Source organism: Lycium ferocissimum, chromosome 7 (assembly GCF_029784015.1).
Source record: "Lycium ferocissimum isolate CSIRO_LF1 chromosome 7, AGI_CSIRO_Lferr_CH_V1, whole genome shotgun sequence".
NCBI lineage: Eukaryota > Viridiplantae > Streptophyta > Magnoliopsida > Solanales > Solanaceae > Lycium > Lycium ferocissimum.
Window position 1 is genome coordinate 20,014,813 of NC_081348.1, and position 22,669 is coordinate 20,037,481.

At 33.6% G+C, this 22,669-nt stretch overlaps 1 protein-coding gene across 4 annotated transcripts in view; it reads left to right on the top strand.

Moving 5' to 3' along the window:
• Nucleotides 1-22,669, top strand: part of LOC132063679 (protein ZINC INDUCED FACILITATOR-LIKE 1-like) — a 116,628-nt gene that overhangs the window by 31,896 nt on the left and 62,063 nt on the right. The window contains exons 11-17 of one of the 4 annotated variants that reach the window (XM_059456348.1): nt 122-209; nt 1,135-1,220; nt 1,300-1,407; nt 1,880-1,924; nt 2,051-2,139; nt 2,439-2,482; nt 2,615-3,101. The exons of 1 other annotated variant lie outside the window; for it this stretch is intronic. In XM_059456348.1, the coding sequence (XP_059312331.1) occupies nt 122-209; nt 1,135-1,220; nt 1,300-1,407; nt 1,880-1,924; nt 2,051-2,139; nt 2,439-2,482; nt 2,615-2,709 (555 nt within the window). In that variant the 3' untranslated portion in view covers nt 2,710-3,101. Of the gene's footprint in view, nt 1-121; nt 210-1,134; nt 1,221-1,299; nt 1,408-1,879; nt 1,925-2,050; nt 2,140-2,438; nt 2,483-2,614; nt 3,102-22,669 lie in introns of those variants that run through there. 2 more of the 4 variants (XM_059456347.1, XR_009416439.1) reach the window with 2 other exon arrangements.

Genomic DNA, 22,669 nt, shown 5'->3' on the forward strand with positions numbered 1-22,669 from the left:
AGAGTAATTGATCAAATTTGCGGACATTTCCATGAGGAAACACTTATTTCTGCATTTCTCAGGCCCAAGGGCCATTGCATAACAATTCATTACATCATTCCAAACCCATTTGCTTCTGCAGATTTTTTCATTATGGGCTGTGAGCCCCAGAAAGTTTGGGGGCTTAAGTTATTCAACTGCTGATGTTGGTGAAGTACTATCAATCTCAGGTGCAAGCGTATTTTCTCACAATATATATTCTTTTATTGTCAGATGAACCTTGTTTTCCATTTTTTACGAATTAATATCTCCACATCTTTTTCCCCCTATTCTCCATCTCTAAATGAGATTTGGAAGAAGTGGTTGCTGTACTGCAATGCATCACATGGTCAAATAAACACCAATTAAAGCCAACTAGTTAAATAGTAAAGGAACTAGTAGAATTTGATCTATGAACCCACAATGATGAATTTAATTTATAACTCAATAAAGGAACATGAGTCGTCTGGTACTGTCAATGATTATTGCCTACAAGTCCCAGCCCCATACTGATCCCTATAGATATTGTAACCACTAATTATTTGTTTATACTTTTCATATCTAATTGAGAGTTTAAGAGAAAATTTGGTGATGTATTGCACCAAAGTGTATCCCCTGATCCATCAAATGTGTCTAAAGTACATACTATGTTATTCAGAAGCATTCTTGTTCCAACTTTTTGGTTTATGATAACTGCTTCATTAATCAGAGGTATTTGTTAGTTCCTCTCTCTGCTTACGCCTCCAGTTGGAATATTTCTCTATATCGAGGTCTTTTAACCTAAATGGAGACTAACTCTATGTTGGCTGCGATTACAGAACATGTGGTCTTCATAGTCATTGATTGCGTATGTCAATGTCTCTGTAGAATGGTTCTTTATTTGGATTGCTCGTTCAGTTTTACATTCTTGAAAAGCATACTAGAGCATCTATGTAACGAGAATATTAACGTTCCCTTTGAGTTCAACCAAAATGAGGGAATTAGATTGGTAATCTATAGAAGAATTATCTCAGGCAGAAATTTATTGTGCAAGCATCTGAATCCTGTGCTGACTCGTTTGACATACATAGAATACATCTCATTTCATTAATTATACTGAAATGGTGTCGGTTTCAGGGTTTGGCGTTCTAGTCTTTCAACTTTCTTTGTATCCATGGATTGCGAAGTATATTGGCCCTATACTCATTGCTCGGGTTGCAGGAGTAAGCACTTGATTTGTACATTACATTAAACTCTTGAGTTCTCTGACCAGGCATCCTGAAAGGCTTGTAATATAATCAGGTTTTGTCAATTCTCTTACTGACGAGTTACCCTTATATCGCTATGCTGTCTGGGATCACCCTCTCTGTGGTGATGAATTTCGCATCCATGATGAAGAATGCTTTGTGTGTAAGTGTTTTTTTTCTGCTGTCTGTAATAATCTTATTAGCACTCAATCTGTTGTTGATGTGCATACAAAGTGCAATAGCAAAATCAAGATTATGCATGAAATATGGAATTTTTACTCTGCAGTGCATTTAGCAATGGAGTTTACTTAACCACTTGGTAGTCAGCGCCTTAAGAGAATGTTTTTTTTAGGACTTCTGTTTCTCCTTTTGTTGGGATAAACAACTTACTGGAACTGTCCAATATGCTAGGAAGAAGCTTTGTCTATCTTCCAAATCAGTAAATTTTCTTTAGGAAAATGATACAAAGAATCCAATAAAATAATAAGGAAATCTATTTGAGTTTTGAACTAGTAATTTATCACAAGTATATAATATACCAATCACGTGGAAGCAAAAGTTCTATGCTTGGACATTATTCCATGTCCTAATATTGTTAATCTCAAATTCTAACATTGACTTTGAATTGCCTCCAGATCTCTATTGTAACGGGGATGTTCATATTACAAAACAAAGCAGTGGTAAATCTTCTTTGCTCCCTCTTTTAAAAGCTCGATCTTGTAATTGTCAACTGCAGAAGCATTATATTTCCCATACAATATGCTTTATTTGGTCTTGGCCTGATATTGATAAATTTACAACCGCAGGACCAGCGACAAAGGGGAGCTGCTAATGGAATTGCCATGACAGCAATGTCACTTTTTAAAGCTGTTGGCCCAGCAGGGGGAGGAGCCCTGTGAGTTCACTTGTTTCCTAGTTGCTAATCAATTTCTAATTGATTAGAATTAAATAAATGAGAGCAAAATTGGATCATTGTTTCCGAATTGAATGTTGGACTTCAGAACGTAGAATATTGATCGATCTTGTCCTTGACAGATTATCTTCTTTTTCTGTTGATGATTGCAGGGGTGGGGAATTGAAATGTATTTCACATCTGTGCTTGAAAACTTGCAGATTACCTGGTTTTTGCCTTAGAAATAGAAACAAGCATCTGTTTTCTTACAGCTAAAGTTATCACTTTCTTGATTTTTGCAGCTTTTCTTGGGCACAAAAAAGGCTTGACGCTCCCATTCTTCCAGGTAACGATCATATATCTGTGTTCGTCGTTAAAATAACTGAGTTCAGTTGAACCCATAGCACATACATTGCACCCGCCTCTGCTCTTTGTTCTCTCCGATCTTTATATATGTTTGTGTTCTACACGAATGCAGGTGATCAAGTGGTTTTCTTTGTGCTGAATGTGATTATGGCACTTGGTGTGTTGCTGACATTCAAACCATTCCTAGTTGAAACACAAAATACTTAATTAGAGGAGAGGTTATGTATTATTATTATGATTATTTTTTTGTATCCTATTTTACGCGTCACATCAATTAGGAATTGAACTCACACAGCTACCTGAGTGTACCTCTGGACTTGAAACCCTGTCTTAAAGAAGTGGGTACGCAAGTCAATTAATGCAACACTTGCGGATTTTCCAGATGATTTGACCACCATGATGAATCAACTTAGACGGGAAATGACTTTTGCTCATTCTAAGCAGTTCAATTTCAATGAAATTTATCTACTTAGAAATCCTGTTTATGTCAACTCTTCTTTTATCAGTGCTGCATTTTATACTTGTTGGAGCTGTTGTACGTAAATTGCTATTGTTTGCTTTATCATGTTTAATTAAATGAAGGCAACTGTTTTGTGTTAGTTGTTCGTCATTGATTAATAAGAGAAGTAATAAGGGATTTAGAGGTTGAGTGGGCTCTTTCACTCAATAGATTAGTTTTTTGGATTTAACTCCTGTTCAATCTATAACATTAATAATAGATATTAGAGCAAGTTGATGAAGAGTCCGGAACCAAAATGACTCCAAAAAAAAACCTTTTGAACCAAAATACCCCAACAAAAAAAAGGTGACATAAGTACCTTTTAGTGCGCTAAAGGACTTAAGTAACTAGCGGTTAATTAAGTTCTTTAACGCAAAAATCTTGCGTTTAGAACAGTAATTTTTTTCTATAACGCAGTTATAGTATTTCGTTATAGCGTTATAGAAAGAAAAAAAAAAAATTGTCCAACTTTATTTTTTTCAACACTTAGTGTTTTTTTTCCATATTTTGACCAATGATTAGTCGTGTGTCAAGACTCGAAACGTCAATATTTTATATAGAACACGATATTTTTTCGCGTGTACAATAATGTAGGCTCAATACATCAAGGATACGTAGACGTTTGGATAGTCATTTTAAGGGTTGAAAAGGTGTCCGAAATAAGTTTTGTTTGAAAACTTTAGGTTTAAGTGTTCTATATACATAGACGTCTATTTTTGTTTGAAGATTTATTATCATTAGCTTAAAGTTTATTATTTTTAGGGTTTAGATTTAAGTGTGTTATTTTTTAAAGCGTAACTTTATTTCGAATATACGCGATTTTTTGTGCTCGGACGTCCGATTTACGAGATTTTTTTTTTTTTGCAACATATTCGAAATAAAGTTACGCATTAAAAAATAACACACTTAAGGCGACTTTTTTTTTCCATGCAACATCTTTTTATTTTAATAAATCTTTTCTTTGCAACACTTAGTGTTTTTTCCATACTTTGACTAACGATTAGTCGTGTGTCAAAACTTCCGAAAAATATTTTATATAGAACCCAATATAACATTACATTAAGGATACGTAAACGTTCGGATGTCGTTTTAGGGGTTGAAAAGGTACCAAGTAAGTTTTGTTTGGAAACTTTAAAAAGGTTTTGATTTAAGCGTGTAATTTTTTAAACAAGACATAACTTTATTTTGAATATAAATCTAATTCTAAAAAATATAGGGAGAAAAACTAGTTGTAAAGTGGTCAAACTTTAGATGATCATAACTTTGGGTTGGGATGTCCGTTTTATGCGATTTTTTTTTTATCTTGTGTATTTTTTCGAGATCTACGGGGGCAAACTGCCGCAAGGAGATTTGGCCGAGCCGATTTTTAAAAAAACACTTGTTATCCTATTCAATTTCAATTTTCCCCCAAATTGGCTTGAAGTTTTTAATTTTCTTTACTTATAATATGATGATTAGATTTCAACATAAAAATTCCGGGGCATTGAATGTCAATTTCACTTTTGTGGTTTCAATTTTTCAAAATAAAGGCGACTAATTTTCTCGACATATAAAGTTGACTCAAATAACCTTATAAAATAGAACACTTAAATCTAAAGTTTTCAAACAAAACTTACTCGGGCACCTTTTCAACCCCTAAAAAATAATGTTTACGTATCCTTTTTTTTTTTACATTACAAAAAAAATTATCATGTTCTATATAAAATATTGACGTTTTGGAGTCTTAACACACGACTAATCGTTGGAAAAGTATGAAAAAAACACTAAGTGTTGCAAAAAATAAAGTTGGCCATTTTTAGTATTTCTGCGTTAAGGACTTAACCGCGATATTCTTAAATCGCTTAAGTCCTTTAGTTTTTTGTATTTATTACTTTTTTTGTTGTTGGGGTATTTTGGTTCAAAAGGTTTTTTTTTGGGTCATTTTGGTTCCGGACTCGTTGATGAATGATATGATTGACGTTGCGACTCAAGGTTTTTTTACAGAGTAGAATTTTTCATATTGCTTTACTAGTTTTTTCTACGATTTTATGACTAATTTTTCATTTAGAAGTCTTATGCTTACTTGTTAATTTATTTTGATGGAATATATCTTAAATAAATTGTTAGTTAATTAGCCAATTCAAACTGCATGGGGATGTTTCATTTGTGTAACAAATTAGATTGGTAAATGATTTTTACTCATTCTAAATCTGTTCAAGTCCAATAATATTCATCTATTTAGGCACCCCAGTTTTTAGACGCGGTCGTTCAGTGGGTGAAATAAGGGATAACAATTTCGGAATAACGCTAGATTATTTTATCTTGTGTTTGATTAAATTTCATATTTCTAGATTAGTTATGTTAAATTTTGGATTAATTTTGTACAATTTTCAATGCTTGGTTACGATCTAGGGATAAAATATCAAAGTGACCATGATGTCTGTCCCTCACGCTTTTCTCCCAAAGTCCTTTAAAAAATCTAATATTAAAATAGAAATAAAAAATTATCCAGCTTATCTAGTGGAAAATTGAACATATATTTTATACACTCAGTATATCCCATTTAGTCCGATGAACTAAATTTGTTGCCAATAGAAATATATTTATTAAACAATTACATTACTATTTAATTCCCGTATTATAATTTCACCGCACATAATTTCGGTATACTTGTTCACCTATTCTTATGCAGTCAGACTCCTCTATAACGACATCCTCATATAACATTACCTCTCTATAACAACCAAGTTTTATGGAATCAATTTTTTAAATTATATTGTACCTCTATAATAGTTTTTTTTTACCAATAACAACAACAATCATCTTTATAATAGTACGCTCTTTGTAAAATTACTCCCTCTATAACAGATATCTTCTTTTGGTAATATAATGACTAATCATCTTTATAGAAATTGAATCTCTAAGATTACCAATAATGGAGGTAGAGATTTTGATCAAATATTTTGATACTTTATTAATAATCAAAACACTAATCTCTGTATTTATACAAGTAAAAATAATTGGTAATAAGAACTTTATAAATATATTTCAATGCAGCTAATTAATAAAAACTAATAAATAAAAATAGAGGTATATTCTGTGACAAATTCTTAAAAGATTATCTATTTATATTGTAAATGAATTTTAAATTAATATTTAAAAAATATTCCATTAATGAAAACCAAATACATACATAATATGTACTTAATGCATGTAATATTAACATATCAATCATAAAAAATAACATTACATTTTGTGATAAATTCATAAAAAGATTATTCTACTTATAGTGTGAACTCCAATAAAAATTTATAAATACCTAGGTTAAGAAAATAAATTTTATATAATATTAAAAGGAATTATATAAATGGAGGATTGGAAATGTCAAGGATAAAATAGACATTTCATAGGATTAAGAGGGTCGGGGGGGGGGGGGGAGATGTCTATTATTCACGGTTGAGGGGGTGTTTGATTTTTTAAAGCAAAGTTGGGGGTGTAAATGATTTTCAGCGTATAATATTCATCATAAAAGATTTTTCTTTGCTATGCAAATGTGATTAAGCTTAGAATTTGACAATTAAAAATAAAAATTTAGATTTTATACATCTTTTTTGCCTATAGCAACAAGATATTGTTTAAATATCAATACAGTTATAGGTGTATAACAGTTATTTGTTATAGCAGCTAAAAAATTTCGAACCCTACAATTATGTTATAGTGAGGTTTGACTGTATATAAAGGGCCTGGACACATACCTTTTGTACTTATTGGAGCTGTGGTTTGCAAAATTACTTTTCTTTGCTTTATTAGTACTAATTTAGAGAAGCAAGACCACAAAATTTTGCTTCTTGTTGCTAAATTTAACTCTATAAAAAGTATTATAAGTTATAACTCTTTTCATATCAGGGTTAAATCTATATATAATATAAAGCTAGGCATTGGCAAAGGAATGTGGCACCTCTCTATGGCCTCTATTGGTATTTATCTTTTTTCTCAATTTTTTAGCATTTTTCGTATCTTTTCCCATTTATGTGCTCTATAACAAAAAATCACTACTTTAACTCTCTTAATTATATATTTATATCTATCTTTTACTATCCTATTTAATAGACTTCATTATATCACTGTAATTATTTGTACCAGTTACAAAAAACCTTTCACCTTTCCATTTAATTTCCCCCACTAAGATAAAATGATTCCTCCACTATGTTAAAATCCTCATTGTAACATTTAGCAGTTGAATAATGCTTTAAGTTGGGTTTTAACAAATAAAGGAGAATGGAGGAGGGGGAGCACGAGATAGACGAGCAAAAGGTTAGTTGATTCTTCTTTCATCCTCTTTTGACCTTAGCAATTAGCAAAGGCAACAACTCTTCCTTTATTTTTTCTCCCTAATTGGTGGCCAGATTCAACAAATTTGTTGTGGTTCTACACGTTTTGTTGTAAAAGAAGTTACTTAAGTTTCATCTCCCTTCACTTGGTTGTTTTTGTATTACTTTCCAATGTTTTGACTATCTCTTTTTATATGTTTTTGCTTAAAAAGTTGCACGTCTCAATTTTCCTGTAGTTATATTGGAACTAGTGAATATCTTGTGAAATTATACCGAATTTTTTTGTTAATTTGAAACTTTTTAGGAATATTTTGGAAGTACAAAAATACAAATATAAAAGGAAAGATATACATATGAGAAAAAAATTTATTAAATGATTTTAGGAACTTTACATACATTAGTTATAGTGTAATCTTTGTTTAGTAGATATATCTGGTTACAATATGTATATTTATTTAGAAAAATAATTATTTATTTCTCTATATGCTTGCATAAAAATGTCTTGGGTACATGCATGATTACTAATTTTGTTTTTTGGATTCGTTACCAATTTTATATCTTTACATTGTTATTATATCTTTCACTACATAAAATATGTATTAATGGGGAACCAATAATCATTCAATCAAACACTACCTTATCCCCTCTAAAGAGGGGAAAAAATAAAAAAAACTACGGCACCTTTTGTGCAAGTGAGTTCTTCATATCAGTGAAGGACGCAAGTTAAAAAATTCACTAATGAACCTAAAAACTTTGATGTATAGAACTAAGTATATTCATTTTAAGGTTAAACCTGTATATGGCAATTCAAGATCTTCATCCTTTGAGCTTGAAATTATCCCATTTATTGTATCAACTACTTTCTTCTTCGATCATCACCTCCATATCCATGTCTTTAAGATGAACGATCGTGTCTCTTCATCTTCATTTGTCTCAATCACTGCATCTTTTCCTTTCTTCTCTATCTCTCTATGAACCACATCTGGAGCAGACGTGACGGCAATGTAGCAGGTCACAACATCGTCAACAGAAGGATGACCAAAGACGAAGACGTTGCCGCCCCGCCCCAAGAAAACGTTGCAGCTGCTTGAGCGTCGCATCTATTGACCAATTCCATGGCTTGCGCAAACTAAAAAGACCTAGTCGACGTTTTGTAGAAGGGGTATGCCTTTTAGCTTTATCGTCTATTCATTCGATTCCAACCTTTGTGCGTACCATGGTTGGCAAACGGAAACAGCAATAGATAGATATTAACCAATAAAAGACAATGGCTCGTTCTCTTCGACTAACAAAAACTCTCTTTGCAGCCAAAGTATAACAGACCGCTTCGGCGATAAGCTTTAAATGTCATTTGATGCACCGTTTCGGCATGCATCGTTAATTAATGGCATCCTATTGAATTAAGGAATGCATGCACCGTTTTACAAGCCGTTGCAATTTTTTTTGTTTTAGAAATTTTAAACGGGTGCGTACAAGAAAATGGAATTAATAGCCAAAAAATTTGAGCAAATAGATAAATGCAATCTTGAGATATGAGGCCTGTCATTACGCTTTTATATATATATATGATTTGGAGGTACTTAATTATTGCCTTAGCTGTATAGTATTTTTCGTCAATCTTGACAATTGAGTTTTTCCAATCAAGTGCTATGTGAAGTAAATCCGAAAACCAAATGCATGGACATGCAGGAATAGTTGGCTTGCACTAACTTTTTCATTTCAATTTCTTCTTTTTCCTCGAGGTAGGCTTCAAGTGTTGCCTTTTCTCTTATTTTTCTGTTAATGTCTTTCTTTCTCTTTCAAATGATCGAACGGTTCAACAATAATTTTTTTATCTTTGAGTTTTGTAAACTGAAAACGCTTCATCACTTAATTATTAAATTTGAAGGGAGTTCTTCATTGTTAATAAGCAAAGTTGAAGAAATTGTTGCCAAGACTCTTGAAATTAAATTGGAGGAAAATGATTGTTTTGTATAGTGGTGTGTTAACTTGTTTTTGGTGCTTCTAATAAACATTAAATAACCCGACTCCACTTACTTTAGTTATTTCCTTTTAAACATTATTTCTATGTTTAATTCTCTGATGTTTTGAATGACTAATCTATGTGAAGATGTTTTAGATATACTAATTCATTCTTTCTTTAGAAATATACAATTAAACACAACTTATTAATTTTCTTTGCAAAATCTAAAAACAAATTAATATTATAAGTTGTTTCTAAATCTTCAATCGAGTATAATCTAAATGTGTCAACGATGAATAAATATCTTGCTTCAAAACACAAAATGTTTTCACACTTTTGATTTAGGCCCTTTATCGTTATGCCGCCGTAGCTATTTCTTTGCTTAAAATAAAAAGTGCATTTGACCAACAATAGTATTTACCTTTGTTTATCAATTTTCGGTCTTTTTATCTCATTATTTTATCAATAATTTATTGTAGTATTCACAAATTAATTAAAAAGTAGACTCCTGAATGCTTGTTACCGTTACAACCTTTCATTAATCATATTTATGGACAGTTACATTATTCTATGATAATTCATATTTATGGATGATAAAGAATCTTTACTCTTTACAAGTCACTAGAGTTATAAATATTTACAAGAACTTGTCTTAATTGTCATCTGGAATCTGTAGGTAGTTACTCATCTTAAAAGTCACAGAGAGATAACTTTGAAAGGTATGTATTTGGGGGGAGAGAAAAAAAAAATGAAAGGTATGTATTTGGGGGGAGAGGAAAAAAAAGATGAAAGGCATAAGTTTATATTTTTGCATTATGATATCTCATAAGTTATGCTCTCGTAAAGATCTTATGCTCCGCTAGGCATAATTTCAATTTAGTTTGAAGGACAAAAATTAAAGACTAGTCCACTTGAAGGCCAAAAATTGAAGACCAGCCCATTTGAAGGACAAACCGTGCAATTTCTTCCATGATGTATTCCTTTCTCTTTTCTTACTATTATTATAATTTTTTTGTGCGGAATGCCCTTCAAAGGCACTGGTCTTTAATTTTTTCCCTCAAATTTGAAATCTTTAATTTTTGTCCTTTGCCTAAAAATTCATGGGTTTCGGGTTCGAACGTCAAATATTAAAAAAGAAATTGCAAGCCAAAAGTTTCGGGCAAAATTAGGCATATCCGGGCAACGTTAGGCCTATTCAGGCAAAGTTAGGCCTTAAGGCCTAATTTTGGGTAAAAGTCTCTGCTTGAATAGGCCTAATTTTGCCCGAATATGCCTAAATTTGCTACAAATCTCTGCCTTGCGATTTTTTATTTTATTTTAATTAAGCCAAGGTTCGAACCCAAAACCTCGGGGTATTAGGTGAAGGACAAAAATTAACGACCAACAATTTGAGGGGCAAAAATTAAAGACCAAAGCCTTTGAAGGGAAATCGTGCAAATGACCCATTTTTATGCTCTTAAGTATTATGAAATGGGTCATTTGCACGATTACCCTTTAAAGGCACTGGTCTTTAATTTTTCACCCTCAAATTGGTGGTCTTTAATTTTTGCCCTTCGCTTAATATCCCTAGGTCCTGGGTTCGAACCCAGGCTCGGTCAAAAAAAAAAAATTGCTAGGCAGAGATTGTAGCAAAATTAGGCCTTAAGGCAAACCTCTGCCTTAAGACCTAACTTTTGCTCCAAAATTAGGTTTATTGAGGAAAAAGTTAGGCTTTAAGGCAGAGGTTTGCAAAATTCCAGCTAAGTAATTTTTTTTTTTGGGCCTTAAGGCATAAGTTGAAACCCAACTTATGTCTTGCGAATCCAAACTCTACCTTGCGAATTTATTTTTCTAATTTTTAACTGTGCGGGAGTTCGAACTCGAAACCAAGGAGTTTTTAGTGAAAGGCAAAAATTAAAGACCAGTGCCTTTGAAGGGCATTCCGTACAAAAAAATGTTATGAAATCTGTAAGGAACTTGAATAAATCTTCGTCAAATGTTTAGAATAAGATAAACAACAAATGATAATATATAACAATATTTGACCAATCTATATATAGAAACAAAGTTAGGTATAGAAATGTGACATGGCACCTCTCTATGGCCTAAAACCATTTATCTTTTTTTTTTTTTTTTTTGAATTTTCTCTCATTTTAAAATTAATATGCTATGTATTAAAAAAGTCAAAAGTCACTCTCTTAGTTTTTTCAATTACACATTTTCCTCCACCTCTATAGCCGTTGGTTATTCTTCCCTAATGTATTAAACATTCAAATGCCACTATCTTAATTTGTTTAATTACACTTCTTATATATCTTAATTATACCTTTTTTTCCACCTCTATAACTGTTGGTTATTCTTCCCTGAAATTCGACATGGCATTATTCCATAGGAATGTCAAAACATGTTGTGTGCCAAAGGACAATCGTTTATGCACTGCCATCACTACCCGGAATGCTCACAGCCAGATAAACAGTTACAATCGTTTCAGAAACATCAGGAAAAAGGTCCGGGAAATGTGACTTGCACAGATATTATGTACTACTATAGTATTACAATATATACCTAATGAGTTTGCTCACAACAGAACCTTTTTTTCCATAATAATAATAATGTTGTAAGACCTTGAAAATGGTAAGAACAAAGAAGAGAAGATTTGACAAGCAGGCTACTTCAAGTCTTGAATTTAGTGGAAGGCCACTTAAATTCTTTTTCATTTATTTTTTGGGATTAGGGTTTAGAAAAGGAGGCATGGGGTACATTTCATAATTTTAAAAAAGTTTGAAGGTTTTGACTTATACACTTAAGTCCCTCCGACTTGTATTAAAATAAACAAAGTCCCTCTCTCTCTCTCTCTCTCTCTCTCTCTCTCTCTCTCTCTCTTCTGTCCCTTTTACTTTCCCAAATTTGAACTCTCACAAGCTTCCAACCCACTCTTTCTCTCCCCTAAGCTTCGATATTGTTCAGTCGTCATCCCCAGGTATTTTCTTTAATTTTACAACTTTGTCAGAGCATTTTGAGCTCCATATTGCCCTGAAAGTTGTTGTTTTTTTTCGATTCATGGGGTTCATAAAGTCCCAATTTTTTTCAAAATTTTCGAAGTTTAGCCTTTTTTTTGTCAAAATATTTGTTATTTATACTTATTTTGTTTGTGTCGATCTTTCTTTTTCTGTATGTGTTATTTATACTTATTTTGCTTGTTTCGATCATTATTTTTCTGTTTTTGCTTATGTATCACTTATTTTGCTTGTTTCGATGTTACTTATTTTTCTTGTTTCGATCATCCTTTTGTTGTTTTTGCTTTTTACAAATGCATTATGGTCTATTACTAGACTTTTGGTCGATTATGTGTTACATCACTATATTGTTTGTTTGTATATAGATCATAAAGAATGCCTAGATGTAGAGGAAAAGGAGGAAAAATACTCCCCCGTTCTGCTGAAATGGTTCAAACTCGTTCTAATGCGAATCTTAAAGATACAAAAAGAAGAGGTGATCAAGAAGTAAGATGAGATGGAAAAAGAAAAAAGACTATAGAAACTGATAGTGAGGCCTACTCATACACCATGGAAGAGCATAATGTGGATGATGATCAAGGTGGTAGTTATGTTTCTGAGGATGGTTCACAACAGTATGGTGCTGATAAAAGATACTGATCCCCTGTCATTGCCATATTGTGCAAAGACTATTAATTTGGAGAAGTATGATTTAGTTACTTGGTTGGATGATTATGAGTTTTTTCCAGTAAAAGTTTTTGTGAGGAGCAAGCTGACGGTGTGAGCTGAATTTAGACAAGTGTTGAGAGACCAAAAACTAAGGAAAATGTTCAATTGTTCATCTTTTGGTCAGTTTAGAAAATTGTCAGAACAGTTCATCAGTTTTAATAGACGGATGGTCCACATTCTGCTTCTTCGTCATGTGGATGAGAAAAAGAAGTGTGACATGTGGTTCCTAGTGAACGACAAACCTGTGTGTTTTGGCTTGAAAGAGTTTGCATTGATGGCCGGTTTAGATTGTGGATCCTATCCCAACCAATCTAGAGAGGATAAGGCACTTAGGAAAGGGCCAAGATTCTGCATAAAGATTACTCGGAACAAGAAGATTTCACCATCAAAGCTATTGGCGGTGGTAAGGGGGCTTAGGCTAAGCAAAGAAGAAATGCTTAAATGCCGTCTTATGTGGTTTCTGCATGTAATCTTGCTTGCCAAAGATACTCAGAAGGGTGTGGAGCATGATATGATCAAAATGGCTGACGATTGAAATTCTTCCATAGCTTTCCTTAGGGAAAGGAATCATTTGAACTCACCTTGGAATACTTGAAGCACAAGGTAGACGTTCCTAGAAACAACCAAACCCACGCTGATAAGAAGACTACATCATATGCCCTCTACGGCTTCCCCTGGGCATTCATGATAAAAATTATAAACCATAGGTATAGTAGAGTATAGACTATGTGTTATTTATTTTTACACTCTGCGATTATTTGTGTCATTACAGGCCTGGATTGAACAAGTAGGTCAATTTCCATGGGCTTGGCGATCCTTCATCATCTCATCTCTGAGTGCATCGACTTGAGTTCTCACAGATCACTCTCTGCCCGTAGTTTCTCAATTTCTTCTTCTGCTTCTCGACCTAAACCTGGTTCTTTCGGTCGTTCAGCTAGTTGGGCTTTTAGAAGGGCATTTTCCTCCCTGAGCTATTTGATCTCTGCATTTGCTGCTTCTTGGGCTTCAATTTGAATTAAGAAAGTGGATGAACTATTAGCACCTGGTTCCTGTGACACAAACTCACACTCCTTCAAGGTAGCTAGAGAGAACACATGGTCCTTAGTTCCTAAGGAAGCTCTACCAGTTCTTACATTAAAGTGCACAAGGACTTTCATTAAGAAAAATCCATAAGGGAGACTAGGTCCTCCTTGCACGATTCGTGCCACCTTACTCATTCTCTTGATCATGATGGCCGACAAGTTGATTGGTTCAAAAGATGTTAAGGTTTCCATTAGAACCAAGTCTGTCACCGTGACGGTAGTTCGTCCCTCTATCCTTGGCAAAAGCACTTTGCTGACAAACTCGAAGACTAGTTGATGCTCAGGCTTAAGATCATTCTTACAGAGACTAGCTTTTGCTGCTGACTTTGCAACTTTGACGATGACCTTTTTGAAATCTGGAGATCTCTTTGCCTTTCTGACCTTTAGTCCCGCTATCTTTGCTTCCAAGATTTCCCCAAGTACCGACTCAATAAGCACAAACTCTCTCACTAGGTTTTGAAGGAACGGGTGTAGGCAAGGCTGAATTTGCTTCATTTATGCCATGATCAGAAGAAGTTGAGGGCCTTGAGGATGATGATTTGGACTACATTTGCTCAGGCTTGATAAGGATTGGTGATGTTTGATAAGCACTTGGTGACAAGACAGAAATGTGAAGAGTTTAGGCGAGTATTGTATGAGAGAGATGTACAAATGAAGTCCTGAAGTTCAAAGATTTGGGAAAGTGAAGAGAGAAAAGGATAAGGGGAAACGTCTTTTAAAGAGGCAGAGGTGGCACTTTAGGGTAGGTGTAAGAGGGAACAACTGATTTGTTCATGAAGGAAGTGACAATTTGGCACAAACACTCTTTTGAATTTTATTTTTTTTGGAAGAGGAAAAGACACATGACATATCCGACAATTTTCGCAATTCAAATACATTTATGAGTACTGAAAGAATTACTGGCCTGAGATACATGGACCTGGTCTGTGATAAGAATTTTTGAAGTATCAAGCTATCACTGTGAACTGTGTAGAATTGCTTATGCTTGAATTCTCCTGATCCTTCCATGCATGTATACCTGTAATGGTACAGAAGTGAACTAGATATAGCCAAAAACACTTGTCAGCAGTGTTGACACCTAATTTTCACCTCATAAAATGCGTATTTTAATTTTCAAATTTTCCGGGTCCAAAACGGAGTAAGGATGCCCTTAAAATTTTAAAATTTTAAAAATTCCGAGAAAATTACAAAAATTGACGTTTAATTATTATTTTCATAAAAATTAACAATTACAAGAAATTACAAGTTATTTACTTTCACAAACGTGATTTGAAAAGAAGATACATATCCCGCTCCGTCTAACTCGGAAAAATTATTAATTAAAAACAACGTATGAATTACGGCTCATTTTGACTGCATTTTTTCACATTTTTAAATATTGCTCAGAAGCATATCAATATTAGGCTCGTTTTGAAGCTCATATTTTAAAACGACGTATTATTATTTTTATTTCGTCAAAATATTATTTTACGAGGGGCGTATTAGACTAATTAACCTAAACTATATAAACTATGCTACATTTTTATAAAAATAAGAAGGGATTTATCCATTTGGACCTTTGTTGGTACTATTTGGATAAGGTCTTTTTTTTTTTTTTGCGGGGGGGGGGGGGGGAAGTACTACCAATTGGCCTATTTTTGTCCATAGAATTCTAAATGCTTAGTTGGATGATTTTGAATAAGGATTTTGGGGGAAAAGATTTACCAAGTACATTTTTGTCCATAGAATTCTAAATGCTTAATTGGATAATTTTGAAAATTTAAATAAGGACTTTGGGAAAAGTACGGCCGCTGGCCTATTTTTGTCCATAGAATTCTAATTTCTTAGTTAGATGATTTTTGAGAATTTGTATAAAGATTTTGTGGGAAAAAGCTATGGCACATGCCTATTTTTGTCCATTCATGGAATTCTCAATTGGCTTGCCTACAAATAGAAGAGATGGACATTAACAAGAGGAGGAGATTTTTTTTTTTTGGAGAGAACATTTTTTTTTTTGGGGGGATGTTTTTTGGAGAGAGAAAAAAAGGGAATCTTCTTTTTCTATTTTTGGGAAAAAGAGAAAAAAAGAGAAAAAAGAAAAGAAAAAAGAGAAAAACAAAAAGAAAAAAAAGAGTTCAAATTTGGCATCCTAAAAGCTAAAGTTTGATTTATATATTCAAAGCTTAGCAACAAAAGATATAAATATAAGATATACATATAGAAAAAGAGGGGGAAATTTTTCAAAAGAAAAAGAGGTTTAAAGATTTGTGAAGTGTTTGGTGCTTGAAGTAGATTGAACTAATCCTCATTTTGATCGTTAGGTTACCCCATCAAAAGGTAACCTCTTAGTAACCTCTTATTCTATCCTTTATTTCATTTCTAGTTATGATTATATATTTATTATGATACTTGTGTTAGTTAAAAATAATTCTTTGCTAGCTTAGTCTTGTTTGATGATTAAATGGATATTATGTGAATTTGATACCATTTGAAAAAATGAAAATAAATTAGAAGTTTGATTTAGACAATGTTAAGTGATTTTAGGTTAGATAAATTGATATCCTTTAATTCATTTCTAGTTATGATTATATATTTATTATGATACTCATTTCAGGGGGTTCATAGAACCCTCGGCGAAAAAAATTATGTATTTTATAAAATTATTTTATTATGTATATATAGTGTGTTGAAGTTAGCCTTTTGGAATTTTTGAACCCCCTGGATGAAAATTCTGGCTCCGCCACTGATGATACTTGTGTTAGTTAAAAATAATCCTTTGCTAGCTTAGTCTTGCTTGATGATTAAGTGGATATTATGTGAATTCGATACCATTTGAAAAAATGAAAATAAATTAGAAGTTTGATTTAGACAATGTTAAGTGATTTTAGGTCAGTTAAATTGATAGAAATAAGAAAAAATTTCATCCTTTATTTCATTTTAAGTTATGCTTATATATGTGTAGTTGAAAAGGATTAGGTGCTAGCCTAACTTTGTTTACATGATTAAGTGAGTATCCTATAGATTTATTACTATTTGAAAAAATAAAAATAAATTAGAAGTTTGATTTAGACAATGTTAAGTGATTTTAGGTTAGTTAAATCCATAAAAATAAGAAAAAGAGATTCCATCCCTTATTTCATTTTAAGTTATGATTATATGTTATTTGTGGTGCTTGTGTAGTTGAAAAGGACTATGTGCTAGCCTAACTTTGTTTACATGATTAAGTGAGTATCCTATGGATTTATTACTACTTTTGACAATATTAAGTGATTTTAGGTTAATTAAAATTGATAAAAATAAGAAAAATAACAGCTTAAGTTAGAATTTTGACACTTTGTTGATAGGTCTAGTGTGATTTATTCATTCTTGTTAGCTTTTGATATATATATATATATATATATATATATAAAATAAAAAAATAAAAAAAACTTTAGTTCTTGTGAGTTTGTTACTAATTCATAGCAACTATTGAGCCTTTTGCATAAATTTCCCTTTTATTTATAAGTATGATAATTATGGGCTTGGTTTAAAAGTATTGTAATTAATTTATTTTTTTTGGCTTTGTAAATTAAATAATTGACCTCGGCCTATTACTAATATTTTGTACACCTATCTTTTATGACCTCCCCAATTTGTTTGTGGATCTTTCGAGGCCCACTAACATTTCTGGATCGAGTCAATCCCTATCATGGAAGGACTAAGGCATTGGAACATAATTTGGAGCGAAAATATTTATTTATGCATTTTTGTATTGGGCTTGGTCGGCCCAATTCCCTACTCTTTATATTATTTACTTGATTATATATATGTATGCTTGTATATAAATTGGAACCTTGAATGAGATTATCACGCCTAAGAGTTGCTAAAATTGATTTTTAATTTTTTTTTTAAAAACCGTTTAGGCAAATTTAGGATTGCGGATGATTTTGAGGATGTTGGATACCTTTGATATGATTTTGAACTTATAGGCAAACTTTAGGACTACTATGATTGATTTGAAACTTGAGTTGGAAAAGATGTTTTGTAAACTTAGATTATCATTTTGGGTGAATTGTTTTGACTATTAAAAAGGCTAATGAGTTAACTTTGAGACTTTTTGTAAAGATTAAAACCAAGAATTGGATAAAAGTTCTAAAAATATGGCTAACCTATGGAGTATATTAGTATGCCTATAAAAACTATTTTCTATACTTAAAAACATTTTTTCTAAAAACCTTTTTCTAAACTCCTCAGTAGGCTTACGTAGTGTTCTACTTGGTTAACGCCTTCGGGTTTTAACCTGGTGTTCTAGTCCGAAATCCAAAAAATGCCCAATTTTGGGCAAAACTATACCATTTTTCGTTTCTTGAAAAGGAGTGTTTTTTGCATGAATGACTAATTTCTATTTGCGAAAATATGAAACAAAAACTATTTTTATCACAAGCAATTTATATCTATAAAGGCATACTATTAGAACCCGTAGGTCAATCGTATTTTACGGATCCTTAATACCGGGGTGCCTGACACTTTTCCCGGGGGATCACCAGAACCCTTATCCCCATACTTTGGTTAGATTATGATTCTTTTAACATTTAACCGTTTTGAATGAACCCTTTTCGAACTGGTTTTCCTAATTTTCTAAAAATTAGGTGGCAACTCTAAAATAAGTCAATTTAGAGCACCATCCACGTAGAAGTATATTTTTTCCTTTTTTCCAGTACGATTGACAACCGTAATTCCCCGATACACTTTTCTTTTTAAATGAGGTAAGTGCAGCTATGAATCGGAAAAAATAGAACCGCTACAAGCGTTATGTACCTTTTCACTTATTGTAGCCATTTTGAGTGATGCCTTTATGCAACATTATTCATCAGAGATCCTTCTTTTTATCATCACACCACACACCTCATGCTATAAGGGCTTTGAGGGGAGACTTCTTAACCATAGCCGCACCTTGAGGCATCCGCAGCTCACGCCTTATGCTGACTGCTCCTTCTTTCTCCTACCCTATTAAGCGATACTAGTGATTGGATTTGGGAACCCAAACCAGCTTGGGTCCTTTGTAGTTATAGAAGGGGTGAATCAGACTCCTTTTAGCCCATACGGGAAGCACATTCCTTCTCTTCTTCAAATGTCTTTTCTTTTGAGGCTCTGTTCCTTTCACTCTGGTTCCCTTCTTGACAACACTCCTATTCTTTTGAACAACGTCAGTCTTTATCTTGTAGGATTTGGTGATGAATTATTTGCCCGCAAGGAGGAAATGGCTTCTCTTTAGTTATGGGAACATGTTTGCTGTGGAGATCATAGGACATCTTCTCCTTCTCAAAGCCAAGTCCTCTTCTGCCATTTCCATTTTTCTCATTTCTAAAGAAGATTGTGTCAAAAGACCAGGTCCACTTGAGAGTTTTGTCAAGGTCAAACTTAGCCCTTTCCAGATCGTTTCTTAGCAGTTCGTTCTTCTCAATTTCAGTAGGAAGACTTGAATTTACTTTCTTTAGTTCGCTCTTCAAGCTCTTAAGGAAGTCTCACTTGCTATTCCTCTTCTTTTGAAGTAGGTTTCCATCTCTTTTCCCACTTGACGTTCTAACAAGATATTTTGTTGGTTTGTCTCAAACACCTGTTTCTCCATTTCTTTTGTTATCACGCACAGGTCCTACTTATCCAGTTCTATTTCATCAAAGGTAGGATTCAGCTTCTTTCTCTCAGCAACCAGGGCATAATAAGCATCAATTAACACACTTGACAGTGATATGAGTTTTTTCTTAGAGTAATCTCATAGGTTTTTCTTTACATCGAAGAAATTTACTTTTTTGTTCTCATCATCAGCATCACCCGTGTCAAATTCAGCCGTAAATGCAAGGTTTGACTTATGCTCAGTTGTTCCATTGTCAATTGTTATCATGGACAAGTCCACCTTGTCATTTTCATCCTCAGACTCACTTTAAGAGTCTCCCCAGGCTGCAAGTTCTTGCTTCACAATCTTATCAGCGGCCTCTTTCCTTCTGAAACTCCTGTCGGGGACCTGGTTCCTCTTGGCAGGTTTGTCATAATTGTCCTGCCTGTTTTGTGGATAATTTTCCATAAAATGACCAGGTTTCCCGCACTTGTGACAGGAGTAATCGTTTCTGCTGGGGTTTTCGATTTTGGGGAACATGCTATTTTTCTTTATCATCTTGTGAAACCTCTGTGTGAGATAAGCCATTTCGAAGTCATCATCACTGGACTCTCCCTTTGCAGCTTTGAGAACTAGGCTTTTCTCCTTCTTCACCTCATTCTTTTCTGCCTTCTTCATGGTCATCTTCATATCATATGTCTTAAGGTTTCTAATAAGCTCATCAGCTGTCAACGTATCTAGATCTTTGGCTTCAGAGATTTCATTTACCTTAATATCCCAGGAGTCAGGTAATACACCGAGAATCTTCCTTACCAGCTTGGTAGTTGTGATGACTTTTCCGAGAGAGTGGAGCTCATTGATATGGAGGTCAATCTGGTATGCATCTCATGAATGGATTCACTCTCTTTCATCTTAAACATCTTATACTCAGTGGTGAGCATGTCGATCTTGGAGTTTTTTTACCTGAGTTGTTCCTTCATGAGCAGTTTAGAGAGCTTCCCAGATCTCTTTTGCTGATGAACAAGTTGAGACTCGATTGTACTCATCCGGTTCTATTCCACATACAAGAATCTTCTTGGCTTTATAGTTCTTCTCCACTTTCTTCCCGTCAGCTTTATTGTATTCTTTTCTTGTTTTGACAGTGATCTTTTTACCGTCTTCACTTATGTGAACTGGGATATAGAGACATTCACAAATGATAGTATTTTCCATTAAATCTGGGTAGCCTGGTGAAAGATTGACCTTCTTCCATATTGGGCGGAGCAGCCATTTCACAGATTCTTTCTAGGTGTTAACCTTTTAGAAAGTACCTACTCTGATACCAATTGATGTAGGCTATACGTCCACCAAACACAATATGAAGAGACCTGGTTGAGTACCAGTTCCCTTATGCAATGCAGTAAGTACAGAAGACAAAAGATTTTACCGTGAAAAACTCCTTGCTCAAGGGATTAAAAATCATGACCTACCTCAGTAGGATTTCAACTCCACTACACGAGTAACTTCAGATTAACCGATTGTAAGCTAGGAATTAACTCTCATAACCCCTCACCCTTGAAATAGCTATTTTGTAATCTTCACACTTGACTACCCCTAGAAAAGCAAACTAATATACCTAGACTAACTCTAGCCTAGTGTGCCACTCAAGAGCTTGTGGAAGCAACCTTGAGAATTTAGAACACCTACAAACAACTTCCTTTTTGGGAAAAGTAGGTTTATAGTTTAAGCACAAGTAAACAAAGACTTACAACAACCTAAAGAATATAGACAATATCTTGAATATGGATCAGGTTCTTTAGCTTGTAGGTGGCTTTGTTCTTAAGAGCACTTGAGAAACTTGTGTCGGTAGATTTTGCACAATATGGACTATGTTTTTCAAGTCTGCCAAATATGTTGCCATCATGTTGTATATATAGCGGGAGCATGTGGGGTGAAAAGATACCACTCTTCAATTTTGACCTAAAGCATGGGCCAACTCACTGCTATACTTGTGTGTAGTGAGTGGCATATCTTTACAGCTGTCTCTGCCGATAGTGCAAGGTGCACAAAGAGCAGATCATAGACCAGGTCTCTATCTGGTTATGAAAAAGTTTGACAATCATCAAAACACAAATGCACTTGGAACTATCACTTATTGTGTTGTTGCTTTGTGAGTTCGAATTTGTTTAAATATTTTGGATTTGTTCAAATATGACTGTTTTTACATGTAGTGGTCATTTCTTAATATGCCAAGGTTGGATCATTGCAACTTTTGTATCTTACTATGTTGTTGCTTTGTGAAGTTGAATTTGATCATCGACTGTGAGTTAATGTTTACTATTGTAGACTATGAATAAAAGCTTATACTCAAACTCAATAGATATGTCATAACGCTTGAGGACAAAACACATATATTTTTCATATATATAAAATTCGCATCATATTGTTCATATTTCTTCACACACCCAAAATGAAATACTCAATCCCACTACAGCCCTATTGCCATTTCCACATAGCAAACAACACTAATAAACCATAGAAAAGCATCCTTAGTCCATTCACTTTCTTTTCAACCACCATCAACCTCTGTTTTAGTTCATCCTCTTAATTTTCGTTTCTCTCAACATATCTATCAAGTGATTCTTCTTTTCTTCGGATTCTCTAAACAATGACAGAAGCAATTCCTCGTTCTTTGAGGATTCTCTAAGCCTATTTTGCAGTTCAAATTTGGTTTAGCATTTTGATGTTGGTGTCTCAGGTCCCCCTAGGCTCCTTCTAGGTCCTGAGCTCATTTGAGATTTGTTTGCAAGATTTGATGCTACGTCGGGGTGTGGATCAATAAACCTGAAATAGTTGTAGCCACCATATTCCTAAAACAAACACCAATCAATTCAAGGCTTTTATAATGAAAAAACATAAAAATCGCATATCGTAGGATTTAGAAACTTACAGTTCCAACTGCACATTTAAATAATCTGAGACATGGATTCTTTGGGATGAGTGATGTTAAGATAGTGTATTCACCGCAGAAACAAATGTTGGGATCTTGTGGTTGAGA